General features: G+C 39.4%; 1 protein-coding gene and 1 long non-coding RNA gene across 4 annotated transcripts in view; one reads left to right on the top strand and one right to left on the bottom strand.

The window, feature by feature from the left end:
• LOC137763584 (uncharacterized) overlaps positions 1–20,527 on the top strand; it is a 191,400-nt gene that overhangs the window by 113,724 nt on the left and 57,149 nt on the right. The gene's annotated exons all lie outside the window — the stretch shown is intronic.
• Positions 1,198–11,968, bottom strand: MEPE (matrix extracellular phosphoglycoprotein). Of its 3 annotated transcripts, none has more exons than XM_068542038.1 (4): positions 11,915–11,968; positions 8,757–8,810; positions 7,389–7,481; positions 1,198–2,667 (listed from the first exon to the last, which is right to left on the bottom strand). In XM_068542038.1, exons 1-4 carry the CDS (start codon positions 11,966–11,968, stop codon positions 1,198–1,200), a joined length of 1,671 nt encoding a protein of 556 aa, XP_068398139.1. The 3 variants fall into 3 exon arrangements, with proteins under 3 accessions (XP_068398139.1, XP_068398140.1, XP_068398141.1); XM_068542039.1 differs by having other exon boundaries at positions 1,198–2,664; XM_068542040.1 differs by lacking the exon at positions 7,389–7,481.

The following is a 20,527-nucleotide window of genomic DNA, read 5'->3' as shown; positions in this document are numbered from 1 at the left end:
TGTGCCAGGAACTGAGAACAGATACATACATATATATATATGTGTGTGTATATATGTGTGTGTGTGTGTGAGTGTGTGTGTGTGTGTGTATATGTATATATATATATATATATACACATACATATTCCTATTATCTCACGCCCTTCCTTCATGGTCACAAAATGGCTGCTGCATCTCCAGGCATCATGTTGATGTTAAGCAAAGAAGAATAGGGTAAGAATAAAAGGACGGGTGGTACTAACTGTATACACTCTCTTACCAAGAAGACAAGAAGCCTTCCAGAACTCCGCTCCTCTCTCTGACCAGGAGACTTAGGGTTAATCTCCAGAATGGTGTCACAAGGCTATTAGCTGGAAAAGCATCTACGCTAAAAGTCAGAAAAAAGAAATAGGGCTGAGATGATTTGGAATCAGCCAATGAGTAATATCTGCCGAAGTAAGTTTTTGTCTTGGTTTTGCATTTGTGCTTCTCCTTCTCAAATTCTCCCTGTTGCCCTCCCTCCACCCCATTCACCTCTTTGTCTAGAAGGAGGTAGAACTGAGAAAAATGATAACCTGGAGAGTTGCTTCAGGAAATAAAATTTGCTTTACTAGAAGTTATAAACGTGCAACAGAGGAAAGAGCATAGAAGGACATGAAGCAGGATATCTTTATTAGAGCAGAAGCAAAAGGAACTGCTGGCTTGAGCAGAGTGGGATGTAGGGAGGCTCTCAAGTTTTACCCAGTGGATTAATTTCATAGCACTGCCTTTGCCAGAGGCAGAACTATTCTTGTTGCGTCTGAAATGAAGCACCACAGACAACAGACTTCCTTATAGATCATTTAATTACAGATTATCATATGAGAGAGATTGTTTTTCATGTCTACAGAGCAAACAACAAAGGAAGGGTTTTGTGACACCCACAACCTATTTTTAAATGGTATCTATTCCAATGTTACCTATTCCATGAATCCTTAATGAATTCTTTTTCCTTAAAAAAGCATCATAACTTTGAATAGAATTTCATAAAGCATCATAACTTTGAATAGGATTTCATACTGTGACCATTAAAATAGCAACAGTTCTCCCCAGGAGGATGGGTTTCTTGGCTTATTCAGTTCCTGGCTCTGTCCATCTGATCTGCTATCAGGTGGCTCCCCTTTATACTGTTAAGTCACAGTTGACTAAGTATTCAAATCTTTATCCTGCTGGGAATTTCTAGTCACCATCGCTCTCACTGGAACTGCCACTTGCAGATGATTCACTACTGTCATGCTTTTTAGGGGGGCGAAACCTCCTATTGGAATGGGGCTTTCTGTAACCCCAGGAACCTTTGCTTTGTGACACACCCTTGTTCTGCATAGAATTATTTTGTCTGTGGGGCACATAATAATTTTTCCTGCTGTGTGTTATTATGGTCCCTTCATTATTGGGACCATTATGGGAACCTATTTCATTTTTAATTTCATTATCAAGACCACGAGAAGGAATGAACTGGCCCTGACCTTTGCCCTTACTAGGAAATTTTTGTTTTTCATTTGAGGTTGCTTGATTCCTATTAGAATGTTCTGTGTCTTTTCTACTACTACCTTTGCCATTTTTCGGAATTTCATTAGTACTTTCAGCTCCATCACTACTGCCATCTTTTCTTTTGTCTTCTGTGGGTGCGTGAGGGTAATGAAACTCTGTTTTCCCTTGATGAGCATTTTGGCTGCCGCCGTCCACTCTGCTTCCTTCTTTTCCAGGGAGTTTCTTAAAATTGGTGCTACCTATAATGTTGTTGCTGCCCTCCACTAGGCTTACATCAGCAGCATTTGCCTTTTGGGCTGTTTCATCCCTGGTCCCAATGGTATTTCCACCATTCCCTTCTTTCTCTGGGATCTCATTATAACCTGGTCCTCTTGCGTCAGGATTAATGGTCTCAGCTTCACTCGGGCTGGAAAACTCTGTTTGAATATCTGCACCTTCTCGATCAGGACGAATAGCATCTCCTTTACCAGAAATGTCCTTAAAAGGTGGACCATCTCCACTGAAAGGAGAGATATCATTGTCCTCCTGCCCTTGAAGGTCTGGATAACCACTGCCTTCAAAATCACTGGAGACCTTTTTGACTTTGGGGAGCTGTTTTAGATAGTCCATGTTGTGTTGGATACGGTGGGTACTTTTGCTTTTTACTGGAATATTCTGGGCGTGCGAATCTCTTTGATGATTCTTCTTAATTTTTGAGGGGGCTTTAGCATAATTGGCACCTGCTGGAACTTTGCTTAAAACATTCCGGAGTTTGTTCTCTTTGATCTCTTCCCTCAAGAGTTCAATCACAGCCCCTGGCTCCATTATGTGGGGCATGTTATTTCTGATGAGAGCTTTGCCAGATTCTTCTTGGTCATGTAGTTTGCTAAGAGCATTGTCTCCATCCTCAGTCCCGTGATTCCCGGTCGATTCAGGAGAAATGGACATCTTCAGGTCATTGTGGGCATTTTCTTTGTTACTAATCCTGTAGTCTTTCTTCATTGTCTGTCTATTTTCCAAAAGACTTTGGGATTTAGTGCTTTTGTTATTTTCATTGGTTCCAGGGAGGGACAAGTCTTTCTCTTTTTCTTGGACAATGTTTTCTTTAGGTGCTGGCTCTTGATTTCTTCTCTTGCCAGAATGGGGAAGAGCAATATTGTCTTTGTTTTTTTCTTCCTGCTGAAGTGTAATTTTCAACATAAAGTGGTTATTTTATGTTAAACTTTTAAAATTTAATAATTCTTAGGCAATAATAATAAATTTAAAAACCCCTCCAGATACTTAATAAAAAGAGTCTTTTAACTCAGTAGAGATTTGTTGGTAGAGATAATTCTGGAATGGCCAAAGCAGGTTTCATGGAAAAAGAAGAATGAGCAAGGCTTGAAGAGTGGGTAAGATTCAAATACATGGAAGGAAAATGGTGAGAATATCTTAAGAGTAAGTGGCATATTCAAATGTTTGGAAACAGGAAGCATTTGAAAGATAATATGAATAAAATTATAAGGCTGGAGTGGAGAAATCCTAAAGAGAATAATAAAGAAGAGAATCCAAATAAGAGAAATAAGTTTGGAAATATAGATTAGGGCCTGATTTTAAAGGAGGAGCTGACTTTAAAGAAGACAGAGTGTAGTCTTCATCTTGTGACTAGTGACACATTGCAAGTGAAATGAAGTTCATCTTTCAAACATGAATTTTCTTGCTCTCATTCTCTCTCTCTCTCTCTCTCTCCCTCCCCCCCACCCCCATTCTCTCTCTTTGCTTTTGCCCTGGTCTTCAAAGGTATAAATCTTTTCCTCTTCTCTTTTTTCTCAACAGAAAATATACAAATAGAAGAATCTAGGTTCTGACATCCAAACAAAATATTTTGCAGCAGGTGTAGGCCACCCTAGCTTTTGTCTGAAAAAGGATTCATTAATTTTATTTTTTTCCCTCTTTTGTCATGTAATATACCAGATGTGATAGTCTGGGTCAATAGTTCTCAAATTTAGCATTTCTCCTAACTATTTGGAAGGCTTACTAAAACAAAGACTGTTGGACCCAACGGCCAGAGTTTCTGATTCCGTAGGCTTGGGGTGGGGCTCTGGAATCTGCATTTGTGACAAGTTCCCAGCTGATGGCGGTGCTGCTGGTCTGTGACCACCTTTTGAGAACCACTCTTCTGGATCCTAAGTTTAAGTAATGAGGTCCGGATGAGAAAAGTCCCTGAGAGAATAATGGGATGAAAAAGAGAAAGTGGAGAAGAAGAGTAGAGTGTTTATGCTTGTATCTCAATTTGTCCTTTTTTGGGGGGGAAAGGTCTGTAAAATTCTGCTTCATAGGCTGCACCTTACCAACTCGAGGTACAGCCAAGGTGCAAGAAGCTTGAACAATGTGGTCAAGAAGAAAGAGGGGCTGAGATTGATTTTGCCCACACCACTCACTGTTTCTCTGTGGCACAGGCTAGATATGGAAGCATCTGAGAATGGTTAGGAGCTTTCCAGAGGGAGTGAGGTGGCTCTAGAAGGAGCAAAGTAGATGGAGCATATATACGAGGAACAAATGTGGGTCATACGCGAACAAAGAGGGGTCTACATTGTCCATGAGAGCCCGGAGAGCCTGAATCACCACTGCCCCAAGGCTGTACTGTTTGGTCCTAAGCTATTGTAGCCAGTGACTTCACCTTAGGATACCAGCAGGGCAAGCAGTACACAAGGGGTCGAGCGACATTGTCCCGTCCATATCCGAGGATCCCACGTCCTCCTCTCCACTGTGGCTTGAGCCGTGTGTGTGCATGTGGAATATGGTATATGCTGGATGGCGTAAGCCACCCCCAACTCCCTCACATGCGTGCATGCCATCTTAGGGGGAGAAGGAGAATCTGAGCATTTTTATCCAAAAGGGACTGAAGGGCTTCCTTAAAGAACTATTTCCATGATTAGATAACCTTAAGTTTAAACAGGTTGAATTTAAATTAATTTCTGCACGCTCCCTACCCTTTTGTTAGCCCACGGGTAGGAGCTCTTGAGCAACTGAACAATTATAGACAGAATAAATACCATACTCTCCCTCAACCTCAGACTTGTAGGGTGAGCTGAAATTTACAGCACCACTACATAGACCTTTGAACTGGTGGGTAACATGAGATCAAAATAAGAGATATTTATTGAGGAACTGAGACATGTAAGAAGTTGGGCTGGGCGCTACATGTTCTAAGCAATACCTGATGATTTATTGAATGGCAGAGGCAGCAGTCCTGCAGGGGTATGGAGGGTGGGTGTGAGGTGGTGTGACAGAGACCTTGTATTTAATCAGGGTCTGCACAGACAGAGGGTCAGAGCTTTGTAGAACCTGGGACTCCAGGCATAAGAATCTGGTTTTATTTGGCAAGGCATAAAGAGCTAGTGAAAGTGCATGACCAAGAGATTAACAAAATAAAAATCAGAGGTTTAGGAGGACTTGCGGTAAGAAAGGACAGTCAGGAGGGTGCTGGATTGTCCGGGAATGAGGTGTAATCGCTTGGATTAGGATTCTGCCAAAGAAAAACGCCACAAAGAAAAATCGTCTGCTGGTGCCCAAATAGAAGAAGGCTTAATAACTAGAACGTTGACATGCAAAAGTGAAGACAAGAGAAAAAGCTAACTTTAATATTAGACGTGTTGATGTCGATGGGATATAGAACCTAAGCTCAAGAAGCAACATCCAGTTAGAGACAGAGTTGGGTGTCACAGCCTCCCAGCCCACGTCCTTCCCAGTTTCTATGACCTATGGTCAGCTTGAACATCCTTGAACATTTTATGAGCTAACTGCTTGTTACTTTTCATGTCAGATCTTTTCATTTATGGATATTCTAATTTTTTCAAGTTTTTTTAAACCTGCAGCTAGTAACTAGTATCCCTTTTTTTCCTGATGCAGCAATCCTTAAGGTTATTTCCTCGTTCACATAAAACCCTTCCAGGAAAGTCGAGGTTTTCTCCATATTCACTGGGTGCTTTCTCTTCTCCAGATTGACACGTGCATGTGGCTCTTATTAGGTCACTATGTTCAGATCCATCCTCAAATAGGAGTACTGTTCTGCTTGGAAGACTGCCTGCTTTTATACATAAATCTTATTAATGTTGGAAGCTGTGGGGAATTGTTGACTCAGCTCACACTTGAACCTCAAGATAAAAATGGTTTACAGAAGTGCCCTCTGTTCTTGCAAAGCTGGCTCATATGCAGTATACAAAAGTTCCAAAGTGTAGTATTTTTAAGATATAATTTGAAATGACTTATTTGGGGGAGTTATCATTATTCACTAATCTTTTATATTGGCAGGCATATTCTGAAAATAGATAAGGTTTTCTCATGAGGAAAAGTATAATAGAAAAAAACTTTATAGTGAATTATTTCTGAATAAAAAGTATTTAAACATTTGACCTATTTTAAGACATTACATCTGGGAAATTTTTACACAGACATTTGTATTTTCCTTTGCAACTAAGTTCATTTGCTCACTGCTTATATACACTTTTGAGTTAAACAGGTGCATTATAATGATCCCTTCTTAATTTTTTCCCCTCCCTGTTCTGAAGTGGGAAGTTTTGTTTTATATTTGGTGCTTTTACTGCTTTTAAAACAGTAACATGTATACTAATGAATTGTGTACATTTCTTTAAAGACTGAAGAGTTCTTTTATAAATAAAACATGAAACAACTTTTAAATTGTGATGAGTGATGGTCAATCATTTTTGCACTGCTTATGTTAAATGACTTCCTATGGCACTCTTGATTGTATGATGGTTGTACAGTCAACACATCAGTTGGCTGATCTGCTTTCCTGTCTCCATGCCTTAGCTCATATTATTCTTTTCATGGAGAACAGTCTCTCCCATACAAATGTTTGCTCAAATCCTACTCATCCTCCAAGGTCCAGTTCAATTATTTCCATTATGTAGCTTTCCCTGAACCCCACACTAGGAACTAATCTTTTCTACTCCAAGCCCTAAAGCATGATTTTTTGGGTACCACTCACATAGCACTTTGCACGTTCTGTCTTGGGTTATAATAATCTTTGTAAGCACCTTTTGTTTCTTTTCTAACTCTAAAATCCTGTAGAGAAAGAGTTAAGTTTTCTCAATCATTTAATCTCTCATAATATCTTGCACAATAGGAAGCTCTCAGCATGTTTTTGTTACAACCAGTAAGTTTAAAAGGCAGCTAGCCTTAGAGGTGCTAAGTCTTCGAGATGCGTATAAAGAATATTGAACAGAACAGAATAACATTCTGAAGGGAAACTACTACTTTCATGGGGAATGAAGCCAGATTTGAAGAAAGTAAATAGTCCTTTTGCTGATGGCATTTTAAACTGTTTCTAGCTCTGTGGCCAGTGAATCTGCAAGAAAGGACTGAGTGAAAAGAATTATTGTTTTATTCCAGGGACAATGCCCTTATTCTTTCTCTTCCAAGCATCCTGACACAGATGGCATCATCTGTGGAATGAATTTAAGGGACACTAAAATGTGCCACTTTTTAGGCCAAAATGGTTTCTTTCTAATCCATTCCCCCCTGCCCCATTAGAGCATATGGTAGAATATGTCCAGAAAACCCCCTTACAAAGGATCAAACTTTATTCAGAAGCAATAACATGAAAAACTCAATGGGTGTCCAGTATCCACCAGCACCACATCTGCTGTGGCAGGTCCTGAAGCAGGGCAGGGTTTGGGCCAGGGCATGCGGTAGCCCATCTATGTCAGGAAGACACTGGGACACAGAGTTCCATAGCAGAGACTCTGCAGGAGCCTGGGACCATGGGACAAAGATAAAGGCACCAGCCATAGACAGAAACCCCAGAGAAGGCAAAAGTCAACTTTGTCTTCCCTACAGTTTCTCGTAATGTTTGTCCAGAGTTTGGCTCATGATAAAATCACTAGGATTCTGCTTACCTTCACATCAGTTTGATTTTTCCTCCCAGACGAGGTATAAACATACTTAAAAACATGATACCCATGTTTCTCATGGTGGCCCTTGTACGTTATCTACAAAAACACAACACTGGGCTTCCCTGGTGGCACAGTGGTTGAGAATCTGCCTGCCAATGCAGGGGACACGGGTTCGAGCCCTGGTCTGGGAAGATCCCACGTGCCACGGAGCAACTAGGCCCGTGAGCCACAACTACTGAGCCTGCGCGTCTGGAGCCTGTGCTCCGCAACAAGAGAGGCCGCGACGGTGAGAGGCCCGCGCACCGCGATGAAGAGTGGTCCCCGCTTGCCGCAGCTAGAGGAAGCCCTCGCACAGCAACGAAGACCCAACACAGCCATAAATAAATAAATAAATAAATAAAATTAAAAGAAAAAAACCAAAAAAACCCGCAACATTATATTAAGGTGGGTTTATCTCTTACTAAGAAGTTTTCTGGCTCTCTTTCTGATAGTACAAGGTATTTTTAACTTGGGTCAAGTCTATTTCTGCATCTAACAAGTGGTAGTACATCTGATAACCACAGGACGGCGTGTGTCAGCCAGCTCCTCAAGAGAGCAGTTTGTTCCTTTCTTTTCTATCTCTAAGTCTGTCTTCCCTGAGGATGACTGTCAAACAGTTCTCTCCCCCAGGGTGTATCGATTTTATTACCAAATTTCAATGGAAATGGAGCACTTGGAAATATTTTCAGGTAGGAGGAGGCGGGGGATGAGGAGAAAGGCAGATTTTACAGTATTCCTGCTGGTGTCAAATTGGCAGAACTCACAGCATGAACATTCAGGCTCTTAAGCGTGTGGTTTTTGCCTTTGCAATTTTCAGCTGAGATAGGGAGCGGAAGATTGCTAGTTTTTAGAACAGAATTTTCTGAGACTGCAAGGAGAAAGCGTGGTAGGCAGAAGTAAGTTGCACTTTGGTGGCACGAAAAGCTGAAGGTACTTATTTAACTTTCTGCTTGCATATAGAGAACTAACTCCATGTACACAGAATTCCCCCATGAAGACCTGGTAACTCGCTTCCCTTTGTTTTCTCCCTCATTTATCTCTCTGTTCTCATGTACACGTGTGGGAAAATATTGTTTGCTAATGACAATATCCCAGAACTTTTACTCATCCCTCTGAAGGAAGAAATCATTGAAGAGAAAGAATTCCCATTCAGAAGGCTTTTCTCTTTTCTATCACACATTGTGTGAATTAAAGTGCCAAAATTATGTTGTATGATTTTCCATTTCCATTCTAGGTACACAAGAATATTTTGACAGTTAAAAATGTCCTCGTATTGACTTCTCTCTTTACAGAGTTGGAAGGGGTGTATTTGAGAAGAACAATTCTGTTTACCCTCTGTTCTTCCACAGAGTCCTGCTTCATTTTCTCAGCCTGTGGTTGCAATGTCTGAAAGGAAATAAGAAATAAAACTTCACTAAACACTTCTTTCTTTCATTTCTTCAAACAGTGAATGTTTCCTTTCTTTTTTTCTCTCACTGGGGTGTATTATTCAATGTGGAAAATCATTCTGACTCGTAGAAGATGGGCACACGCATCACATTTGTTTCTGTATTGAAGGAGAATGCCGATCTTCCTCCCCCAGAGGGAGACAGTGCCGGCTCCACTACGGAGCCACGTTCAAGTGCGGGAGAACAGCTGAGTTGGGAGGGGTGGCGCTCAAGGTGAAAAAGCTTGGATGTCACTGGTATCCACTGAACAAGTTTCCCCTGGCACACTGGGAGTGTTTAGTATCAGTGAACCCAAATCAGAGTTGAGTGATGTGGATTGTATGTGCATTGATTGTATAAGTTCAGTCATTGCTCTTCGAGTTAAGATGACCTGCTGGTCCAGCAAGAGTGAAACCATAGCCCTGCACCTAAGGGGAAGGAAAACACCTGAGGATGGGACTTCATTGTTGCCAGTTACCTGGGCAGCTTTTTCTTTCAGGGAAAGGGAAGATGACATTTGGAAAGGTTGTATTTTATAGAATGTGAGATACAAATGACACTATAAACCATTAAGCTTTCCATTACTTCCACTATTAAAAATCCAGAATTTTACCTACCATCAAAGCCAAGAAAATTACTTCTTTTCAATTCCACAATAATTTTTCTCCCCTAACTGCATATTTTATAATTCTACCCTTTATTGCCCTCTGCTGATGTCGGTTCTTGTGTGCTCTTGTGCATATAAATTTAGAGCATTGCATCACTCCTCAGAAATATCAAAACAGTTAAAATCGTTCTGGAAATGGGGGTATAGGAAAGAGAAAATATAAAAAACGAGATGGGTAGATATTCAGCAAAAGAAAGAAATGACAGTTTGGGGTATTCGGTATTTTCTTACAGAACACACACACAACATGTATTAAAAACCTACTTGATGGTATGTTTAATATAGTTCACGATAATAAATCATGAACTTACAACTAGGTAACTTATAACAAAGGCTTCATAGTCTAATTGCATATCAATGAATATTAATTGAATTGCATGGCCCAACAATCATCTTTTATATTCTTGCACTTAAAATTTTGTTTTTTAAGGAAGCAAGAATGTTACCCTTAAATATGTCTTTTTGACATAAAAATTATTTTGAGCTGAAGGCCATTAAGAAGTAGAACATGTGGAAAAACCTTCCCCTTTTCTGCCTAAAGGCAGGAAGTAAATTCTCCTTTTACTAGAGACAAACTCTTATCAGTCCAGAGATGGCACAGAAGAATCTGCAAACAAATCTTGTTAAACTAACCCTAATCTTCAGAGTTAAGGAAGAGAAGGACTCCCTAGTCCTAGTTGGACTTCCCCTAGCCCCTTTATCTTGTCAACTCTTCACAAATGTATTGTTTCTTTGTCTAAAAGGTATTAAAGCTTCCTGCTCAGGTCACTTCTTTGGGTCCTCATTCTTTTGTGAAGGCTTTCATGTACACGTAAAACTTTAATACAATTTGTGTGCTCTTCTCCTGTTAATCTGTCTTTGTCAGTTGAATTTTCAAACCCAGCCAGGGACCCAAAGGGAGTTGAGGAAAACCTCCTCCCCTAGAGTTTGAATTTTGATTATGATTCCAGAACATATGTAAGTGGCTTAGTACGTACTAATTTCTGATACCACCAATCTGTAATTAAGTACTTTAGATAATTACTCAAATAGAATCCATATCTGAAAGAAAACATTGCATTTAGCCATTCATAATTCCAAATTTGTCTCTTGTGTCCTTGCCGAACCTCTTTCATTTGAAATCTGCCCCCCTCCTTCCCCACCCGCCACCCCCCACACCCACTTGGCAGCTCTCCTGCCCTTGAACGTGACCCTGAAATGGAGACGGCATTGTTTCCCTCGGGTGAAGAAGACTGGCATCCTCTCTTGACCGGTGGTCACTGGGCTGGTGTTGACACAGCACATTTACTGGAAGATGGTCGGAGATGCCACTGCAGCTGTTCTTTGGAATGTGCCGCTCAAAACAGGCTTGTCCTCGGCTGGTGGGATGAGCTGGGTCAGCGGGGCCACGCCATCCTCCTCACGCCTAAGCCCGTGCCTCTGTGGCCCCGATCGAGCAAAGTCAGTTGTGTGCACTGGGCCTGGCAGATGTCTGTTTCAAGCAGCACGTCCCCCAAAGGACTGTTAGAGCACGTGTGCTGAGAGGGGACACGCTTTCCTCAGCTTCTGCTCTCCTCGCCGGTTGGCATAGCTCGTGCTCGTCAGTGCATTTCCCAGTTCGTTGCCCACTCGCTCAGGACCTATGTGTAAGTTCTTCTGACAACAGAATGACCGCTTGCTTCCACGCTTTTCCAACTGAAAAGGTTACTCCGAGAAGTTAGGATGTTTTTCAGACACTATCTAATTAGCAGTGTGACTCCTTTGCAGAAAATATCTGTAGCACTCAGCATTTTCACAAGATGACTTAGTCACACCCTGAGCACTCATCTGGGTGAATCAGAGGCAAGAAAAGACACAAAAGGAAATTGGAGCTTGATTTGGGTTAAGCTGAGGGGGACTTCTTCCCATCTTTAGCCTCGCTGATGAAGACAAGATCGCTAGCAGGATCTCACAGTGTTGGAGTGTTGCAAGAATTACAGAAAAGGTCTGGTCCCTTCATGTTATCGTGTAGTTATAAAAGTCTAGTTGCTTAGTCATGGAGCATTCAAGTCAAATTCTCTCAGTTTTTGGTAAAATATTGAGAAATTCTTTTGACAGGTTATAATTTGGGTATATTTACTCACTAGCATTAGCTGATTGAAACACTGTGCCTGGCTATTGGTTTTCTCAAAAATATTTTTACTGGTGTTTCTCCAGAGGCAACACGTAGACATCTTGTAATTCTTCTCACATGTTCGTTGAGGGCTTCCTTGGTGACAGACATTTGTGTCAAGTGTTGGATGGGTCCTCTTTGTGTGGTACTTTCTTGTAACTGAACTAGGTAAGTGCTACTAATTTAAAAAGACATCGCTTAAAAGAAAAAGAGATGAAGGGAGCAAGAGATTATAGGATGCATAACTGAATCTGTAAATGCTTACTGGTGCTGCCAGGGTCAGGCTGAAAAGGAGCAGTCCCAAACAGATGATTCGCATCTTTGAGAATCTCTGTAAAAAGACAATAATATTTTACCCTAAAGCATTGCCAGTTATGAACTGCAGCCATAACAATAAATAAATCACAAAAGTCTATACAAACCTCCTTCCCCTTAGCAGTCCATTTCCTCTTGTTTAAAAACAAACTACATATAATTTATATCCAAGTGTAGAAACTTTAATCGGAGCTTTCATATGTCTAATTATTCCAATGTGAACATGAAAATTGTCCAATATTATGAAAACAATGAAGTTGGTTAGAAATGGAGTTCATAGACATTTATTTGCTCTATTGTCAGCCCAAACTTTTCCCTTTTATCTTTAGAGAGAGACCATTTAATTGAATTATTTATATAATTCAGAATAACATTAAGCAAAGAGTCAGTAAACTTTAAGGTAGATCAATAGAAATGATGTAATTTGAACAAGAGAGAGAAAAAAGGGTTTTTAAATGACCGTTCTTTTCTTTCAGTCCTTTATGAATATATTCTACTTCCTCAGGGACCTGTGTGATGGCAGCAATGGTCAACCCAGAACTCTATCTCTCAGAGAGGAAGTAAAGCAAAATTGTTAAGAAATAGGGTTTGAAAGTTAGATCTGGGTTTGAGTTCTTGGCTCTGTTATTTAATAGCCAAGGGACCCTGGGCAAGTCATTTAAACTCTCTAAACTTTGGTTACCTCATTTGTAAGATCTGAATAATACTTGTATCTGATGAAAAAATTCTTAGTTCTTTACACAGAGCCGGGCACATAGTAAGTGCTCAATAAAGGTTAGCTTTTGTCATTAAAAAAATAAACAGTTAAAAAAAAAAGAATAACATTAAGTTAGTATAGGAACTCATTAACAGACTCTAAATGAACCTGCCAGGGTGGCAGGCTCTACTGTGAGGAATGAAATCTTGTTCACCACCGGCCCTGTGCCTGAATATATATCCTCACACTCATTAGCAAGGTATATGAGGTGGAAGCCACCTGTGGGCTGGAGACCAAAACAATTTATGTAATAGTTATATTAATAGCTAACATTATTGAAAACTAAAATGGGCCAAGCACTGTTCTAAAAATTTGACATATATTCAATTAATTGAGCCTCACAGTGACCCTGTGAAGTTAGGTGGCATTACTAGTCCTGTTTTACAGATTAGGAAATAGACACAAAGTCAAGTAACTTGTCCCAGAATTCCCAGGTGTTCAGGGGCAGACCTGGGATTAGCATCCAGCCAATGTAGCTCTAAAGCCAGACTCTACACCACCTTGAATAAGTTTCTACTCTTTTATCTTATTACAGAAAAATCTACATGTAGTTGATGTAAAGCAAATCATAGTATTTTCCTGGGATCCACAAAATGATGTTTAAAACACTAACATTTTCTTATGGATAAAGGTACATGTTTATATGCTAAGAGGATCTAGTGAGTTCATTTAAGTCAAGCAGCCACTAGATTGAAAAAGAAAGTCAACATAATTTTGGATGACTGATCTGTTGGTTTTGATATTAAGTATTTTACTAACTACCACACAGACATATAGCAACCAATATGAGAAGTAAAAATTTACACCACTCTTTGATATTACTTGAGAGAAAAGTACTTTTAATAGGAAAAATAATCTAAATACTGTTGCAATCTTTAACCAGTTCAAGGTAAAAGCTTTTATTTGGAGAAATAAATATAACTTTTAAATGTATTCTAAAATCTTGGGCTATTCTCTTCTAAATTAATACAATTTTAAGGACCTTAATCCTAGCTATAATTTAGCTTCCAAGCATTTTAGAGGTTAGGACAGTACAAGTCAAGTATCAAATGACAATGCTGATCAGTAGAAATATCAGTACAGATGAGGTTTGAAAGTATAAGTCTGATCATATTATCCTTATTCTGTCTTATAAGCAAAGGTGTAGAGTAAAATTGAAGTCTTTGAGTTATTGTGGAGCTTGATAATGTTGGTAGTCAAATCAGAGGGAAAGTTGCTACCAAACCACCAATTTTAGTTGATCATTTCTAGAGCTTGGTAACACACTTTCTTTTTCTAGAACAAAGCACTAAATAGTACACAGGTGTGCTCAGTAGAGAACACTTTCAATATGCATTCATTTTCAAAAGCAATCTCCCTCCCTACCTGGATGGCATGCATCTTAAAAATGTGAACTATGTTATAAAGTTGTTATCAAGAACATCAAGAAAGCCAAATTACCTGGGGATCTTTGACCTTCAGAATACCTGGTTTCTTCTGCAGAATTAACAGTGTCTGGGCATTCTGCTGAAATTTAAAGTTTGTTAGAATTCCCAATGGCCAATCAGCACTGGCTCACTTAGCGCTAGCAAACAATTTGTTACCAGTGCCCACAGATAACCATAGGGGGCAAAGTAATTTTAATCTAAAAATGTTTTTGTGGTAGAAAGCTGCTATCAAATGTTCCAGAAAGTGGGATAAACAGAAAATATAAATACCTCAGCTTGGTTTATCATGTTGTCAAATAATTAAAATTGATTTCAGAACTATTAATTAAGACTGGCTGAATAACTCACAAGTTTATAAATAGAAAACGTTTTAGCTATCCTTTTATGTCAAAAGCTTATAATTTCAACTGTGCCTGAATGAACTTCAGCAACATTTAACAAAAGTGCGTTGAGTGCCTATTATGTGACCAGCATTAGGGAAACAGCAGTGAATGAAAGACAGGAAAAAAAAAATCCCTGTCTTCATGGAATTTATAAGCTGTCAGGGAGACAGACAATAAATAAGATGAGTAAGTAAAAAATGTTATGTTAGGTAGCGACAGAGACTAAGTCTAAGAAGAAAAAGTGTTGCAGGGAGGAGACAATAACAAGCATTGAGAGTGGAGACATTGGGTTGAAATTTTATTTTTTTAAATTTTTAATTGTTTGATTTTTATTTTTGGGCTGTGCCACATGGCTTGCGGGATCTTAGTTCCCTGACTAGGGTTTGAACCCAGGCCCTTGGCAATGAGAGCGTAGAGTCCTAACCAGTGGACCGCCAGGGAATTCCCTGGGTTGAAATTTTAGATAGTGAGGCCCAGGAGGGCCTCGTTGAGAGAGTGACTTTTGAGTAAAGACCTGTAGACATCTGACTTTCTAGGGGAAGAATATTCTAGGCAGAAGGAAGAGAAAGAGGAGAACCCCTGGGACAAGAGCCTGCTGGCTTGTTCCAAGACAGAGAAGAGGTCAGGTTGGCTGGATGGACTGCAGGAAGGGAGAAGCAGAAAACGAGGTGAGAAAAGTATTAGATGGCAGATGATGTAGTGCCCCTGGGTCATCGCAAGGCCCTGACTTCACCCTGAGTGAGAAGGAAGCCCTTGGAGGTCTTGGGCAAAGGAGGAACTGAAGGAGGGGCTGAGTAGGAAAAGGCAGAGACTGGCGAGGGAGCTCTTGAAGTAATCTGGTCATGAGACAATTAGGACTTGAACCACAAGGGGTGGTGAGAAGTGGTCACGTTCTGAATATATTTTGACAGTAAAGCCAGTAGGATTGGCTGACAGACCGGATGTGGCTGGGAGAGAAAATCAATAATCAAGGATGGCACCAAGGTTTTTGCTTTGAGCAACTGGAAGAACGAAGTTGCTCTTTAGTATTGTTATGGGGGAAACTGCAGAAGTGGTTTAGGGGGAAATACTGAGAGTTTGGGTTTACATGTGAATGTTATAAAATGGTCAATTTAGGACGTTGACTTTTTCAGTGAAACGAGTAGCACACGCATATTGGAATAAGCCTTTCTAGGGCAGTAGTTGGCCCAGTCTGTCTGCCAAAATCATGATTGCAGTAGTTCAGGAGGTTCCATTCAGTCTAAAATATTATACGACCTGGAGGGGTAATTAGAACTTTATGTGAAACATCAATAAAAGATAATGTAAGCATTGTTTAACGCATACTAAGGGATAAGAACTACCTATAGCTAAACACAACTTTAACAGACTATAAATGATATTTAATGAGATTTAAATGTAAACTCCCAGTTTCTCCTAACTTGCAAAACAGACAAAAACCAAAATAAAACAAAGAAAGCAGCCCTTAGGCAGCTTTAGCTGAGAGAATGGTTTCTTTTCTAGTTCAGGCTGAATCCCTATTTTTGATCCTCTTCTGAGTGTACGTAGCTGGTTCTTAAAACTCTTGCCAGGATTAGAATTTTAGCTGTTAGGTTGGGGGCACTGCTGACTCAACAATCATTCAACCGTGGGGTTTAGAGTATTTGACATTGTCATTGACAGTGGAGACGTTTAACTGGTAGCTTTGGAGTCAAACAGACCTGAGTTCAAATACTGACTCTGCCTCTTGTTTGCTGTGGTCAATTGCTTAAGCAACTAAATTGAACTTCTGTGAGCCTCAATTTCTCCATGTGAGAATGGGAAGCATAATAATAAGCTGAACTTTCATTGAATGATTACTATGATCCAAGTATTACTCTAAGTGTGGTATATTAACTCATTTAATATTTACAAAAACTCTCTATTGTAGCTGTTATTATCACCCTGATTTTAGTGATAAGACATAAAGCAGTTAAGTGACTTGCTTATTAGGGTCATATATCCAGCAAATATAAAAAGCCAGAATTTATAATTAAGCAATGAGGCTCCAAAATGAGGTTTGAAAACCACTGCACTCTACTGTCTCTTAAAGTCTGCATAAACATTAAATAAACAAATGTTCCGAAGTCTAAACTAAATGATAAATACATGATAGCTACCCACCCCACCCATTCTTCCCATCATTATATAATAATCTGGCATTCAGAGGACATCCTTCTGTATCTCTTTTCTGTCCTCTCTTTATTTTCCAACCATGTCTTCTTTTACGACTCAATTGATGAAGGGAAAAAAAATCAATGAAATGGTGAAAGAAATAATAGAGTTGAAGTTTAAGAGCAAACGGTGGGCTATTTCTCTAGACATCACAAATATTAATGACCAGAATTTCAGCAAAATGTAAAGGACGTGGCAGACATAGAAAAAGGCTAACAAGAAAATGGAAATATAGGAAAGGAATGGACAAACAACAGTGTTCAGTCAACCGTAAGACTGAACAGAAACATACAGCTATATAAACAGTAGACAGATGTGAATACCACAAAAATCCTCACTTTAATATTCTCTTCAAGCAATGAATTATTCACAGATTTCTATAACACTTAGAAAATCCGCAGCGTTTTAAGGTTTTACACTCTTCCGTAACTTTATAGTTTATAAGTAACTTTATACTTTTGAATGATCAGGTAGAAGTAAGCATCTGGTACGTGCCTCATACATGGTGCAGCTTTAGAAAATGTTAGAGTTTTTCTCATTAATATTATAGTTTCAGATTATTTCTCAAGTGTGCTTTTTCTTTGTCTTTCCTTCTTTCCAAAGAAATTTAGTAAGAGATTTCCCCTTTATTTAAGTGATGGGAAAGTATTTAATTCTATCTAGATGAATCTGTGTTCTATAAGAGAAAATTCATAGAATGTTAAGAGAAAAGTTGACTTAGCTACCAATCCTACCAAGGAGTAAACTGGCAGTAGCTAAATATATATATATACTTCCAAAGCTAAAATGAATGCAAAGCTCAAAAAATAAAAATGCAACTTGAGCTTTAAATTTAGAACCTACAATTGACTAAAGCAGGAAGAAAAAAAAGAAAAAAAAAAATTGAGCCTATTCTGTCTAAAAGTTTGCCGAGAAGAAACCACGGGGAGAAAAACAGAGAATAATCATTTGCTAAAGTTCTGTGAAGTAGAGGTGTTACTTCTACCCTCTTAAAACGTGCCCCCTGGGTTGAGCTTGAACTTCAAAAACTCAACAGAAGTTTCCTAAATGTTTTTGTGTAATAAACAGTTTTGCCATAACATTTCTTAGGAACCAAAGATAAAGACCAGGGTTCTGTAAAGAAGGTAATCTAGCCTCACACTATTTCTATTTAATTGGAAAAGACAACAAAATAAAACAAAATTAAGAAGGACTAGAGAAGAACAGGAAATGGACGCGAACTTTCTTCTGGTTCTCGGTTCCTGGTTCAAGAATAGACATCTCCACTGAAGATGCACCTAGCCTGAATCTCCTGGGCTAGGCTGACACAAAGAGTTGCTCCTCAAAGAGATTTTCAGATGAAAGTAGCCCACGAAACTTGTTTCATCTTGTGCTGGCTTTTTCATTTCTTACCCTTCACTTTATTGAGAACAATCATATAAAATATGAGCTAACTAGGAACCTACACTATCTGTTCCAGCTACTGGACCCTCATCCACGAGTAAGGCTTTGTGTTTTTGTTTTGTCTTGTTTTGTTTTTCCATCTATTTCTGGAACCTCCCATCCATCTTCTCTATACTTGTGCTCTAGGTCCAATTGTTTTGATATACATTTTTTAAAACTTAGGATAGTAGGGACTCTTTTTATTTTCTGGGATCTTGGTCCCCAACTTATTCTTAACATTATTAGGTGACACATTTCTCTGTATCACCATAGGCAGTTAGAGATAAATATATACTATGTATATTTCCATAGGTTCTGACTAACTGAAATAATGCTCTATTTTCTAATTTATATATGCAACAAATACTGAGTTTTCCCTTCTGAATCAGTGGGGGGATCTCCACAGTGTTGTGAATGGAAAAGAAGGGCCCTTGTTGATGTTGTTGAGCATCTCCTCTTTACCATATGGACCCTTAAAGATTTGTCAAGGCTTTAGGCATTTCATAGAAGCATTTATTCCCCATTCATCTCCAGAAGAGAGTATGAAATGCGTGTGCTGGGACTTGCCCTGTTTTTAGCAGAAGAAAATGTTTCTGTTTTAAATATGTTCATTCATGAGGATCAATATTCATCCTGAGTTTAAAAAATGTCACTTTTTAAAACGTCACTTACAGCCAACTTTCTCATCTACCTCCAAATTATGGGGGTTTTTTTTAGTGTTTATTATTTTTTTCTCTTAGTGTTTGGGAATTTCAACAGAAGTACATAAAAATTTCGGCCAGATACGGAACCACAAAGGGTCACGGAGTAACATGAAGCTAGCTGTGTTCATTTCTCTAGGCTATTTGTTTACCCATTCAGCTATTACTGGCAAAGGGAAGACATGTCAATATAATTTGCTTTTATTTTTATTTTAGAAAGATGTCTTACTACACCTTAAAGTGTAATTCAGAGGGTGTAGTTAAAATGTAATTATAATGATACCAGGCTTTTCCTTCAGGACATGGTGACATTGCTGGAAGTAGCTGTAAAGCTTCATTGTGTGACCTCAGGAGGGAAATATCTCTCATTCCCAAATAGTTCTTGCCATTTTGTTTTGCAGGACCAGGTATCCTCTTAAGAGACAGAACATGATGACATATACCAGCTAGTTATTCATTGTATTGGACACATACTATTTTCTTACCTAATTTCGGCATATCTTGTCTTCTCAGTTTTTAAACTTCGTGTTTATATGTATTGTGTTATCATTTTATTTTAGCTCTTCTCTCATGACTGTCTTAATTCTCACAAATTCTCAGAATTTTTTCTATGCTTGTCTGTTCTTGTTTCAGTTACCTATTGCCATATAACAAACTACCTCTAAACTTAGTGGTTTAAAACACCCATTGATTATTTTCTCTCAAGTGTCTGTGGGGTGACTTGGCTCAACTGTGCCATCCTCAGAGCTCTCATTTGGGACACTCAGATGGGATGGGTGCAGGACTTCTCTGAAGACTTGATTGGGCTGCACATCCAAGACGGTGCTTTGGTGCTTCTTCATATGACCTCTCTCTCCAGCAGAACCAACTGGACTTCCTATATGGTAGCTCAGGACTTAAAATACTCAGTGGGTTAAAAGCTCATTAACTGGATTTGTTGGTCTAATAGTAGAGGTTCCCATGCAAATTACATTCTGTTCTTTCTCAGGAGGCTTCCCTACTCCTGAGACCCTCTAGGGTCTCAAGAGCAGAAAGCAGAAGTAAGCTAAGCCTGGAACTGTTAGAGTCATTGTCATGATATTGGTCAAAGCAGTCAGATTCAAAGGAGTAGGTACATGTTCCACACCTTGGGGAGAAGTGGCAACGTCACATTGCCGAAGACTTGTGGAAGGGGAGATAGTGTCGAAGCTGTCTTTGGAGAATACAGTGTGCCTGAGTCGGTCCCGATAGCAATGCAGGTATTGAGAATTCACTGAAAATTCCTCTTAAAATGTTCGGTGTACTTATATTAGTCTGTTTCTCTCCAGAGAGACAGAACCCATAGGTTATACATATAGGAAGAGATTTATTATGAGAAATTGGCTCACATGATTACAGAAGCTGATAGGTCCCATGACATACCATCTGAAAGCTGGAGACCCAGGAAAGCCAGTGGTGTAAATCCAATCTGAATCGCAAGGCCTGAGGGCCAGAGGAGTAGCTGGTGTCATTCCCAGTCCAAGGCAGAAGACAGATGTCCCAGTTTAAGCAGCCAAGCAGGAAGCTGCCTTTTTGTTCTTTTCAGGCCCTCAATTGATTGGGTGATACCCACCCACATTGGGGAGGAAAATCTACTTTACTGAGTCCACCTATTCAAATGCTAATCTCATCCAGAAGAATGCTCACAGACACACCCAGAAA

The sequence above is a fragment of the Eschrichtius robustus genome, chromosome 4 (assembly GCF_028021215.1).
Source record: "Eschrichtius robustus isolate mEscRob2 chromosome 4, mEscRob2.pri, whole genome shotgun sequence".
In the NCBI taxonomy this organism is placed as follows: Eukaryota; Metazoa; Chordata; class Mammalia; order Artiodactyla; family Eschrichtiidae; genus Eschrichtius; species Eschrichtius robustus.
Note: the sequence above shows the minus strand (reverse complement) of the source record. Positions and strands in the feature narration are given on the sequence as shown.

Excerpts from the sequence above, each read along its gene's own strand:
- MEPE (XM_068542038.1), bottom strand. The coding sequence starts at position 11,968 with ATGCGAATCATCTGTTTGGGACTGCTCCTTTTCAGCCTGACCCTGGCA. Across the intron at positions 7,482-8,756 it reads ACTCTGTGGAAGAACAGAGG|ATAACGTACAAGGGCCACCA; the intron begins GTAAACAGAATT and ends GTGTTTTTGTAG. Across the intron at positions 2,668-7,388 it reads AAAATCAAACTGATGTGAAG|CAGGAAGAAAAAAACAAAGA; the intron begins GTAAGCAGAATC and ends ATTACACTTCAG.